At 35.5% G+C, this 13340-nt stretch overlaps 2 protein-coding genes across 4 annotated transcripts in view; one reads left to right on the forward strand and one right to left on the reverse strand.

The window, feature by feature from the left end:
* The window catches only part of myo1ca (myosin Ic, paralog a), a 40563-nt gene extending 31471 nt beyond the window's left edge, over positions 1-9092 (forward strand). For 2 of the 3 annotated variants that reach the window (NM_001431131.1, NM_001431130.1), the window contains 12 exon segments: positions 1861-1937; positions 2068-2136; positions 2225-2309; positions 4028-4187; positions 4472-4555; positions 4641-4734; positions 4832-4890; positions 5932-6067; positions 6259-6329; positions 6412-6509; positions 8359-8458; positions 8621-9092. In NM_001431131.1, coding sequence (NP_001418060.1) covers positions 1861-1937; positions 2068-2136; positions 2225-2309; positions 4028-4187; positions 4472-4555; positions 4641-4734; positions 4832-4890; positions 5932-6067; positions 6259-6329; positions 6412-6509; positions 8359-8458; positions 8621-8641 — 1054 coding nt within the window. In that variant the 3' untranslated portion in view covers positions 8642-9092. 3 annotated transcript variants of the gene reach the window in all.
* A 724-nt stretch (positions 9093-9816) lies between these two features.
* Positions 9817-12844, reverse strand: LOC567472 (uncharacterized). Its single transcript, NM_001128541.1, is given in 5 exon segments — positions 9817-10329; positions 11684-11899; positions 11985-12086; positions 12184-12360; positions 12790-12844. Coding segments are annotated over 4 exon segments (891 nt in total). The 5' UTR covers positions 12790-12844; the 3' UTR covers positions 9817-9933.
* Positions 12845-13340: the final 496 nt, after the last annotated feature.

Below are 13340 nucleotides of genomic sequence, written 5' to 3' on the forward strand. Positions count from 1 at the left end.
ATTCATTGACCGAAATATAGTAAAAACATATTACTATATTGTGATGTACTGTAATTTTCAGGGTATCGTCTTAATACATTACCATGATTATTTATCATAGTCATAAACACGCTGATTTGTACACAAATAGTATCACAGTTTAGGCTATATTAAAACATTGAAAGAAATCCCTCACTTTCACACTGTATAATAATAAGTTAATGAAATATGTGATATGTGCATAACAGTAGTTTATTTTTCCTAGAAAACAACTTCTTTACCTGTTGCAAAATAGAGTGGAGGAACTATGACGTCACCTTGTAAGCCATTTGGCTACTAACATAGAACTGGTTCCCTTTGATAATCCCTTTAGGATTTTCCCATAGACTTTTCGAGGATTGTTAATAATAAGCTCTGTGTTTAACACACAGTTCATTACACTTACATGTTTTGTCCAACTGGATAATCCTCACACAAAAATATAACTTTTATTAGTTTTGGATCTTAAATGCAAACACAAGAACCGAAAAGCATTAGGCTATAAATGGACTACAGCCTTAGGGGCGCTTGCTTGTTACGTCAGCACTACCCTTTCGACTACTTTTCAAGCTTATTTATCGAAATATTGTCCATGACAAAGATTTACTCTATTGGTTTATTACATTATTATCCACGCTATATATTATATACAAATACGCAAAAAACACATCTGTACAGACCTACGTGCCTTTTGGATAGTTTTTACATTGAAAATACCTTTGCTTTGCTTTAAGGTTGTTGTAACCGTTTTAAAACTCATACTGTATGTTTTATAAATGTGTCTACATAGTATTATCATAAGACATATTTAAATAAGTGTATTGTGCACATGGATACAGCCCGCTTACCTTAGTGATGAGGTATGGATAGAGAACAACATTCAATATTCTTTTTTGTCTCAAAGTACAGGGAAAAGCAGCCCATGCAGTCACATATGCTATATTGTGCGTGAAGATAATTTTGCAGTTATGATAGAGTTAAATATGTTTAGATGAAGAAAAAAACATGGAAAATCAATTGATCACGTTAAAATGATAGTTAAAGTTGATGTATTTTCATGAATGTATTCACACATTTGCATTACTGAGAGCAGGAAAAAGACAGGCTGCACTATGGTCAGCAGTACCTTCATAAAATTGTTTAATTGAAATAAATGATTAACAAATGAATCTGCCATAATGGACTCTACAAATGAAGGCATTATACATACAATATTAATGCCCAATTAGAAAAATACTACAAACTATAAGATACTATTTATGAAAATAAATAACAGACAAATCCAAATGCCCAACACAAGCGGGCTGCGTTGCAGACCAGTTTAGCTTGATGACGTATAATGTCTCCGACACCGCATGTTGTCCCATGTAGCAACTTGAAAGCAACCATTAAAGCCAATTTAAAAAAAAATTAAGAGTGTGATGGAACTGATGTGTTTTATGTTGTGTAATAATACGTGAAAGTATCTTGAGTTTGTGTTATCCACGAACCTTATTTAAGCGATTAAACCAAAATCCCATTAAAAAAACTCATTGACTTTAAGATGAAGGGACCAGAACTGATAAAATGCATGCAAATTGACGTTATAGTTTCTCCACTCTATAACAAGAATAAAATAATAAAATTATTGAAAATTTCCAACGAGGAATGGAAAATGAACTTCCAGTTTAATAGCTGCTATAAGTAAATATAATTATGCATCTCTTATTTTAACAATAATTAATCTGTTTAGTTAAATTAAGACACAAAATTTATGTAAGAAATATCCTAGAATCAGAAAGTGGAAGAGCTGGCACAATAATGATCATAATTGAAAAATACATTTATTTGTTTTCTCTATAGGTCCAAAATCTTCATCCGCTTCCCAAGGACTCTGTTTATTACTGAGGATGCACTTGAGGCCCAGAAGCAAACTATCGGTAAGACCATGATGAGTTGACTTGAAATTGAGTATTCTTCTACTTCTGCTGAGTATTACTGTTTGCATTTCTTATAAATGACCTCATGAAAATTTGATCATTAAAAAAATAACTGGATTGTTTTTTTAAGCCGTCACTCTGCAGAAATCTTGGAGAGGCTACAGAGAGAGAGCCAATTACCATCGCATCCGTCATGCAGGTCGGCTTTACAAATAGACTGAAAACAGACAGACAATTGTAAGAAGAAAATGCAGCAGCATACCTGTTTTGTCTTTTTTATCTTGCAGTAATTGTCATCCAGTCATGGTGGAGAGGCGTCAAAGGCCGTAGGAAAGCCAAGCACCGTAGACAAGCTGCTGACACTATTCGCAAGTAGGAAACAACTTCTTTTACTTTTATGTGAACGAGTTAGTAGGTGATGCGGTGGCGCAGTAGGTAGTGCTGTCGCCTCACAGCAAGAAGGTTGCTGGTTCGAGCCTCTGCTGGGTCAGTTGGTGTTTCTGTGTGGAGTTTGCATGTTCTCCCTGCGCTCGCGTGGGTTTCCTCCGGGTGATCCGGTTTCCACCACAGTCCAAAGACATGCGGTACAGGTGAATTGGGTAGGCTAAATTGTCAGTATGGTATGAGTGTGAATGAGTCTGTATGGATGTTTCCCAGAGATGGGTTGCAGCTGGAAGGGCGGTTCATTCCGCTGTGGTGACCCCAGATTAATAAAGGGATTAAACCGAAAAGAAAATGAATGAACGAATAAACGAATGAATGAAAGAGTTAGGACACTATGAATCCAATCTTTCCATATTAGAATGAAAAATGTTTCCAATCTTTGACAGGTCTTAGAGTTTGAGAAATAAACAACATGTAGCATTTAGAAAAAAAATCTAATGGCTGAACTGATCATCTGCAGATTTTTTAGCAGTTTAGTTGCATGTTTTGTTGCTTTGAAACCTTCAGGTATGTGCGAACACTATCCTCATCCCACAGCTAAAGCGCCACCTAGATTCAGGGCCGGAGTGGGACTCTTTTTCAGCCCTGGAGTTTCAAGCCTCAGGCCGGCCCACCTCAGTTCACCACTGACTATATTAAAATAAGGTTATTTCCAATTCAGTTTTTAATTACACTATCACGTCTTTTTTTGAGAAAACAGCTCTTTTAGAACTTCAAATGTTCAACAACCCTTACAGTATTATGTCTTAACAATAAAAATGAAAAAAAAAATTGTTACTCAGACAAGGACCGAACCTAGGTTGGCCGCGTCATAATCTAACGTACTGACCACTGTGCCACAACAGCTATACGTAAAATGGTGACTTATCTAGTTATATCATCATTAACCTGCAGGCTGCATCCTGCTCACGAGGCTACGAGAAAATAGATAAAAAGAGCAGAGCTGCGGTAAAATAATGAATAAGAAGGCTGTGGTCAAGTAAATAAATAAATTATTTTTAAAAAGTGTGACTGCTGAGAGCAACAGATTCTGGAACTAGGGACACCGGCCCTCGCGGCCAAAAAACGGACCGGCCCACCGGGAAATCTCCCGGTCCTCCCGATTAGCCAATCCGGGCCTGCCTAGATTGGTTCATCCCTCAAGACAATGATCCCAGGCAAATCTACAATAGAACAGCTGAAAAAGAAAACCAAAGTCCAAAGGCAAAGTCCAAAGCTCATTTTGATTCAAAAGTTGTGGAAGGAGCTGTGCAAAAAACTCCCTAAACTTCTCCAGAATTATCTAAGAGGCTGATAAGGTCACACAGGGAATGATGAGTCATTACTGCTAAAAGTGGATTGAAAGGCATCTGAATCATAGGTGGTCATACATTTGTCACCCATGGCTTTTCTCTCCTGACGTTATTTTTGTTCAAAAAATAAATAATGACATATTGTGAGACAAGTTTTAAGGACTGGCAATGATCTTACTGTTTGTTTTTTTTTATCATGCCCTGATATAGAAAGCCATACAAATTGAGCGTCTTATCTCCTTCTCATGGCTTTAAATACTTGCATGTGTTAAATTAGGAGTACCATTGATTAACCTGAGTGATTGATCAATCCACCACAATGTTTTTATGTTTACCTCTTTCTGCCTTCCTCAGCTTCATCAAAGGCTTCATCCTGCGCAATGAGCCTCGATGCCCTGATAATGAATATTTCCTGGATCATGTGCGATTCTCCTTCTTGATGAAAGTCAAAAGGAACTTGCCAAAAAGTGTGCTTGACAAGAGTTGGCCAAAACCACCACCCTCACTAACAGAGGTATCATACTGTACACTCTCAGATAAAATGATACAATGTGGTACCAAAGAAGGTAGAAACCCTTGTCACTGGGGCAGTACCTTTTTATGGAACAGAATTGTACCTTAAGACAAAGAAACAAATTTGTACCATTGCAGTTTGTTCCTTTAAGGACATGATTTGTATATGGGAAACCAAAATGTACCTTTGGTTTTTAAAACCTGTAGACACAATATTGGACCTTCATCAAAGGTACAAATATGATCCATGAAGGTACCACTTCAGTTCTTTGATTTCCACCACAGGCATCTGAGCACATTCACAGAATATGCATCCGCAACCTGGTCAATGACTATTGCAGAAGAATCCAGCCAGAGTGGAGGAAGCAGGTACTACATTTATACAAGAGCAAATACACATGAATACACACTTACTGTACATGCACAAACAGCTCTTCTCTCTCACCTTCTCCAGCTGGAACAGAAGGTTGTAGCCAGCGGGATCTTTAAAGGGCAGAAGGACGGCTACTCTCGAAGTGTGCCCAAACTCTTTGTGGCCACCAGGCTAGGTAATATTTTCTCACACAGGAATAAATGAATACATTCTGAATATACTGTACACAAACAAACATGCAATTTCACTGATGCATTTTTTTATAACTATAGAAGCTGAAGAGATCAATCTCAAAGTGCTGCAAACTCTTGGGAGTGACAACAAGGTGAAGGTAAATGCATTTTGGGCTTTTTTTATGGGAAAAAAGGAAAATATATATATAAAATTTATTGCTGGGTCAAAAATAAATCATGAATTATCACATCTAAAATAAAAAGTTATATATGTAAAGACATAATATATGTGTGTGTGCGTGTACATTTATTATGTATAAATAAATATACACATGCATGCATACATCGAGAAAATGTTTATTTAAATTATGGTATAATATATATTTTAATAAATTTATTTAAAACGGGTGACTCGGTGGCTCAGTGGTTAGCACTGTCACCTCACAGCAAGAAGGTCGCTGGTTCAAGTCCCGGCTGGGTCAGTTTGCATTTCTATGTAGCGTGCTTATCTGATAAACTAAAATTGGCCATAGTGAATGAGTGTGTGAGAATGTATAGATGTTTCCTAGTTCTGGTTTGTGGCTGGAAGGGCATCCGCTGCGTAAAACATTTGCTGAATAAATTGGCAGTTCATTCGGCTGTGATGATCCCTAATGAATGAAGGGACTAAGCTGAAGGAAAATGAAGGAATGAATAATTAATTTCGAAGGTTAATTAGATAATTTTTTTCTATGTATGTGTGTATCACATAATAAATAAATAAATAAATAAACATTTAAATAAATAAAAAAAATACATTTATTATTTCAAAACAAACTTTTATTTTGGATTCAGTTAATCTTTGCCCAACAAAACAAAACCTTAGTCATTTTAAATGCCAATTGGGAATCGATATATTACTTAGTTTAATGATGGGTCACACTGTAGTTTTCATTAAAGTCTGTGATAAATAGGGTTGAGTTGAAACTTTTTGAAGCAATTTAAATCATAAAATCTAAAGGTTGTGGCTGATCACAAGAAGAGTGCACACACATACCCCAAAAAACAAACATTTCAAAATAGAAACAAAAAAAATGAACCAGCGTATGATGGAAAAAGTCAGTATTAATCAACAGGAACTATTCTCATCAATATAATTCAATTACAAAAAGGTAATCTACTGATTATCTTGTGTTGTTTATTCTCCTCATCTTTTTCAGTATGGGATAGCGGTCACCAAGTACGATCGACATGGTTTTCGCCCACGTGTGCGGCAGCTGCTGTTGACCACTTCATCTGCTGTGCTGGTCCAGGAAGCAAAAATCAAACAACGTATCGACTACGGTGCATTGCTGGGTAATGTTACTGTAATACAGCTCTCTCTATTGTTGGCTAACAATACTGTACCACAACTAAGCCTATTAAAGTTGCATAGTCTCGTTTTTCACCATATCTAACTCTTGGCTAATCATGCTCTTTACTAGTACTCCGCTCATAAATTCTCATTAGTGTCTTGTATTCGTTGTTGGTTTGTTTATTTCTTGTAGGTATCTCTGTTAGTTCTCTCAGTGATGGATTTTTTGTTCTGCATATTCCCACTGCTGACAGTAAGCAGAAGGTGAGAGTTTTTTGTTCTTTCTTATTGACCTTATTGTTCAGTTGGAGCTCTGAGGTTTCACTATATGTCTTTTGACTGTTAGGGTGACCTGGTGCTGCAGTGTGATCATGTGATTGAGGCTGTCACCAAGCTGGCTATCATGGCAGACAAAATACACAATGTCAACATCAGCCAGGACAGGTGTGTACTGTGTACAGTATGTGTGTGCGCACACGGGCAAATGGTTTTGGCAGTGGTGCCGTTGAATTTTAGGCAGTCACCCATAATGTCCTCAGGTAATTCTTTGATATGATTAATTTTCATGGAGTCAATCTAAGGCCACATATACTGTACTTGCAAAATAAAAGAAAGTTTTGCAAGTAAAAAATAAATTATTGAGCAAAAATAAATAAATGTAAATCTTCAAAAATCGCTAAGCAAAAATTTATTTTTGAGAAACAAAAATGTTGCTAACAAAAATAAAGAACTGCAAAGGAAAAATTAAGTTTTGAGAAATAAGAATGACATTGGCAAACAAAAAAAGAACTGCAAATCAAAATAAAAAAAATGCAAAAAAAAAAGAGAAAAAAATATTTACATATATTTAACCATAAGTTTGCGATGCTGTTTTCACTTTGCACTTCACGTTTCTGCACGTTTCCCTTTGAGACCCTGAAAAGCAAATCAAATTGAGCATTGCAATTGACTGGACAGATTGTTTTTAAAGGCAATGCTATAAAAATCATTTGCAAATATATATAGTTTTTTTTATATTGCAAATATTTTTGGTCTGCTTGATTTTTATTTGCAGTTTTTTTTTCCAACTTTTTAAAACTAATTTGAAATTCTTTTTTATTTCTCCAAAATAAATTTTTGCTTAGCATTTTAAAAGTTTTTTATTTATTTATCTGTTTTTTCTCAATACTTTATTTTTTTTTGTTTGCAAAACTTTTATTTTAAAGGTATATATATATATATATGGCCCTAGACTGACTCCATAATTATTACAGTAATACCACACATTTCTACACAACTATTGCATAAATAAAATACTGTAATTTGGATCAATTAAATGAATTCTTAACATAAACATAAATGACAAAATGCATTGTACAGTCTGCAAACTTTGTGACAGTTGTTTACATTTTCTTATCAAGGGGCCAAGTACAGATGTTTTGGCACTTGCTGTAATTCTCAAGTTTTTCTTCTTGCATGAAACTAGTACTTTTTTTCTATTCTTACTTTCTGAATCCCTGTCTTGAAATGATTGTTTTAATAGTATTTGCTATTGTAAATAGACTCCTGAACTCTTTTTCATGTCATATTTAGATGACACTGACAAAAATCCAATTAATTGATTGATTGATTAATTGATCAGTCAAACAGTTCTTTATTAATGTATCAATACATTTGACAAAGAACCTTCAAATGTTGATGTGACTCCATCTGGGGCTTTGAATCTGAAAAGCTTCAACTTTGTTATTGTCACTTTACACCAGGGATGCCCAAACTCGGTCCTGGAGGGCCAGTGTCCAAAAGTTTGCTTCCAACCCCAATCAGTCACACCTAGACTAGCTAATCAAGGTCCTTCTAGGCTTTCTAGAAACATCCAAGCTGGTGTGTTAAGGCAAGTTGGAGTTAAATTCTGCTGGAGACTGGCTCTTCAGGACAGAGTTTGGACACCCCTGCTTTACACAGACAACACATCAGTTTTATGAAAGCGCCACCTATTGGTTAAATGTAATAAATCATTAGATCATATTACAAAAATCATCTTAATGTGTCTGCGGTTCGTCCGATCCTTTCTGCCATGCTTGCTTATCATTTTAATTAACTGTGGGACTTACTGTTATATTTTAATTTTGGCCAAGTTTACTAATTGTTTAATTATGTTTGTATTGATTGGGTTTTTACCGAAATCTGGTTCAATTGCATGTCAACAGCTCCTTTAAAAATATTATTCCCAGAAAAAAAACATGACGTGTTCAATACTTATTTTTCCCCACTATAAGCATGTTTACACATTGTCTGAGTATGTTTTACTCTCCAGTATCAGGTTTGCGATAGCAAGGGGAAAGGAGGGAGTGATCGATTTCACAAGTGGTTCAGACCTCCGAGTGGTCAAGTCTAAGAATGGGCACCTGTCTGTGGTGAGTCTCACACACACTTACTAATACGGAAAAACAAAGCTGACCAATTAAAGGGTTTTAGTTATACTAAAATATTTTTGAGGGTTTTTACCATGAGAGTTCAAAGCTGTTGATTAATTTCATACATCGTTTGTCTGTAAACATGAATGCCCTCTTTTCCAGACCACGCCACGGATCTCATGAATCAATGACAGCTCACCGGCAGCGGAAGGATCATTTTAAAGGAGTGCTTTAGCCAATCACTACACAGAGCCAGACTACACTTTTTATGATTTATTTCATTCTCACTCCAAAGCACATATTAGCAATTGTATATGAACAGACATTTTAATCACTTTTTTGAATACCAAATTCAGACATTTTAATGAAGGTTTTGTTTGATGGGTTCAATTTATAATTTCTCTCATCTGAACAAACAAATTATTCTTTGCTATTTTAGTTGTTTGTGATTCAAGCTTTACTAAGCAGTTATACTACAGAGTATTTGTGAAATTTTAGACTAGATAATCTTTTACATTTTAAACAACAGTAACAGATGTTGTTTTTTACAGATAACACCACTACCTATCAACACAGACTTTTTAAACTCATTTATTGTTGAATAAAATGAAAAAAGCAATGGTTAATGAATATTTTTGGTCTGCAGTATTGTTTTGTCTAACACTTCAGACAAATACCAAAACACTGGCACACCGTTTTGTATCAGTCATAATTTGTCTGGATTTAGTTTCAGTATGACTCTGTTTACCAACTGTTGAGTAGAAAAAAACAAAACTCCACACAAATACAAATGCACCAGAATTAATTTCATTTGTCATTTTATTCAGTTCACATGGATGTACAAAACTTACTAAAAAATTCTTTTTTTAATTTATGAACAATAAATACTGTATGAAAAACATTCACATAAATAAAATAAATAATATAATAAATAAGACAAGTTGGAAAGTACAGGGAATGACAAAGGAGATGTAACTTTAATCTCGCTCTGATCTCTGAGTTGCTGATAGTCATGAAGGAGGGAAGTGGGGTGTTTGGGAAATTTTGGTTTTCCAGAATAGCTGACTAGTCTTTTTTTTTGGTCCAGTTAAATTCTCTAATATAAAACAAACAAACTGCTGGTTTAAAGTTTGTACTTTTCAATCAGAGTCATTTAAATACAGTGAAGATTCAGACACCTGAGTTAACGAAATGAACACAATCTAAAAATACTTTTTGGTTAAAGAACACTGCTTAGGCAGTGATGGTAAACATATCTAGCTTCAAGAAGAAGATGTTCAACAATTTGTAAACAAATAGTAATACATTATTCTCATTAATGTAGTTCATGAGAAAGGTAAACAGCTGCATGATGTTGTTTATGGAAATGTATATTAGTGTATTCAATTACACGTTTTCCTTTGTGATTCAACCCTCGTGCTTGTTCAATACTTGGTTCATATTTTTTCCCAACAATTTTTCTGTTGTGTATTTTTTCAGTATTTAGTTTGAAGCACGGTGTAATCTCTTGCCAGTCTGCTTAAGTACCGTTCGAGATCTCTCAGTATTACATACCCATTCAGATGCAGAACCCAGCGGGACATCCCTGCTGTTGTCGTCTGCTGGGTGGAATGAGAGAGTGTCGGTGCTCTGGTGGGTTGCAGGAGGCTGACAGAGGTTTCCTCCTTCACTGAAGTCAAACCTCTTTCAGACAGGCTCAAGGTCTGAGGTGACTGTGTGGTGGAGTGTGCAGAGATTCCAGGATTACCAGTTTGAGTTGGGGTCTGAGATATTGTGGTGCTTTCAGAAGAATGATGCATGCTGGGAGATGCAGTGGTGGAATCCAGAAGTGGAGATTTTGTGGATGAAGATACGTGTCGGATAACATTCAGCTGCAGGTGAAAAGAGAGAAGCATAAGTTTAAATAATCAGTCAGCCTAATGTTTCATCTCAAATAGCACATTTATTATAATGATATCAGTGACTGTTGCAAATATCATTACCTTCTAAATACATAACAGGATATATTTAGAAATGAAGATGAAATGTTTATTTCAAGATTTTATTTTATAGAACCTTGTTTGCACGTTATTTTGATGCTCCCCTTTAGACACTGTGGTGATTAATAACTTTGCAGCTTCATGTGTACAAGTATTGTTTTTATACATTATTAGTTGCCATACATGGAAAAATGTTCTCAAAGTCTGTAGAAAAGGTCTTAGCAGATAAGAAGACAATCTATTAATGCTCTAACAGCTGCTATCTAAATCTAATTGCAACAATACTTCATCAAAACAAAGTCTTACCAAAATGTTTTTCATTTATTCCACAACCACACACAGACTGTGGTTCTAACCCTGACTTTAGAATGTTACACAATCATTGAAATATCACGTAAACTTACTGTTAAGATCACAGTAACCTGGAATAAAGAAGTTGTCTTCGTATAATCTACCAGTTGACCACGAGACAGACTAGACAAATGATATAATCAAAAACACTAGGATAGATGCTTACGTCCTTAATGGTACTATCCTTAGACTTAAATATATTAAATCACAAAGATATTTTCTATATACCCTAAAAATCCCCCTGGGATTTTTTGTAGACATCCTAGTAAGAGCCCCTTAGTGTTGCAACTCAGACTGGGGCAGGAGAGCGCTGGTCATCTGAGTTGTGTCTATGACACACCAAGTGGATTAGCCTCTATACTGCTGACTGACAGCTGAATATAGATCACCCCAAAAAAGAGAGCATTCTGTCATCATTTTCTTAACTTGTTTCAAACTTTTATGAGTTTCTTTCTTCTGTTAAACACAAAAGAAGACATTCGAAGAAAAGTGGAAACCTGAATTGACTTCCATAGTATTTGTATTTCTTCTATAGAAGTAAACTGTTTTTAGATGTATAATTGTGTTCAGCACACTGTAAAAAAATCTGTTATTTTGTAGTTTTTTGTCAACAGCTGGGTTCAAGAAAAAAAATCGTAAAATAACGGCCATTAAATTACAGACATTTGCCGTAAAATAACAGACAGTAAATGACAGAAATTTATCGGAAATTTAAGTAATTTATTATTACTTATTGTTTATTATTATTTATTAAGTATCCCGGCTGCCGGAAAAAAAACTTAAAGTAGCTTATTTTTTATAGCGCAGAAGAAAGAAACGCATGAAGGTTTTGAGTGAACCAACCCTTAATGAAGGACCGCATCCTACATGGCAACCGTGTGAACTCGTAGCCTACCTGGTTGTTAACTTGTCTCATCAGATCCCGCAGGTCTATTTGCAGGACCTCAAAACTCCTGCAAAGTGTTGGCTGAGGTCTTCCTCGTTTGTCTCTTCTTTGAGGTTTCCTTAGCGCCGTCGCGCCCCCGTCTCTCTCCAGCTGCCGTCGCTGCCCATCCAGATGAGTCCAGAAGATTTGCAGGTATTCAGAAGCCACACGCAAACGCTCATCGTCCTGAATAAAACTCACCCTGTTAAAACATACCGTCCTGTACTATAGGATGACTAATTAAATAATAGACCGAGAATAGCGTGCACACCTGCATGTGGAGCCAGGTCCGATAACTGACAGTGACCGCAGGAAGTGAACTCAGCATCTGTTCTCTGTATTCAAAGAGCTCGTTGCCAAACATCTCCTGTTTCTGTCGACAAAATTATTTATATTAAAATGTATATATATACAACTCGTAGATATTGAATTGTTTTATACGCAAATTACTTTGTATTGCATATGCTTACATATAGAAACAGTAATTGCTGGACATGTGTGCGAATGGTGCGCGTGAGGCGCAGTGAACTGGAGAAGGACAGAGGTCCTCTGCGGCCGACAGGGAGACACAGGTTGATAGACATCATACACATGAAGATGAAGATGAGGAGAAGGATGCGAAGTGGAGTCTGACAACACTCGAACATCTGGAGGATAGAGAGAGAAAATGTAAGATCATTTAAAATAGAAGTTCCCTGACTAATACAATTTTGTATAATTGTTCATTGACTTTTTTTTCTCTCTCTTGAGATTTTAGCCTCTCATATTTCATGTCACTGTCTGGGCAGGCTATAACTAATGCAATATTATGCCAAGAGGCATTTTGTGACCCGTGAGAGAACATCAGATATGATGTATAATTTTCCATTAAATAACGCATGAAAAGTTAATATGCCTATTACCTTTAATCGCGCGTAATAATGATCCATATCTATTGCATTTAAACATGATAAATAGGCCTACAAAACAATTAGACTACATAATAAATAATCACATTAAAATGTCTTTCTTGCGTATAATACTCTTCAGGTAATACTAGTTTTGTTTGGCTAATAAGAAAGTCAAATGGTGCTTACCTCTTTCTGAATATTTGAATAGCAGCACTTGATTGTTCAGTCGCCGCCAGTGAATTGAGATGTTGATGCACCGGAGGTGATAACTTTATATTGTGACAGCAGTTTCGGTTTCGCTTTTCGTTTTATTAGGGAATACCAGATTTGCATTTCTGGCTTTCAACGACTTTTCGGTAAAGTCACCTTTATTTCTACATCGCTATAAATCTTGTCACGGCAGCTTTTTACATGAATGAACAGGTAAATAATAAAAGTCTGATAAAAAAAAAAAAAAAAGATTGTGGAAGATATTCAAAATATCAAACAGCATAATTTTGACATATTGCTGGTGTAGCCAATTCTAGTTCTAGTTAATCTTTAACTAGTTATTAATTTTTAAAGGAAATGATGTAAAACATCGATGGAAAAATTAAAGGAAAAATTACAGTAGAAAATAAATGTTGATGCAATGGTATCATAAAATGCGCAATTATAAAGCAATAGCCTAATATTAACGATTATTGCTATTTATTATAAACAACTTACACTAGTGCTGTCTCAACAAGACATTTAGG

The sequence above is a fragment of the Danio rerio genome, chromosome 5 (assembly GCF_049306965.1).
Source record: "Danio rerio strain Tuebingen ecotype United States chromosome 5, GRCz12tu, whole genome shotgun sequence".
NCBI lineage: Eukaryota > Metazoa > Chordata > Actinopteri > Cypriniformes > Danionidae > Danio > Danio rerio.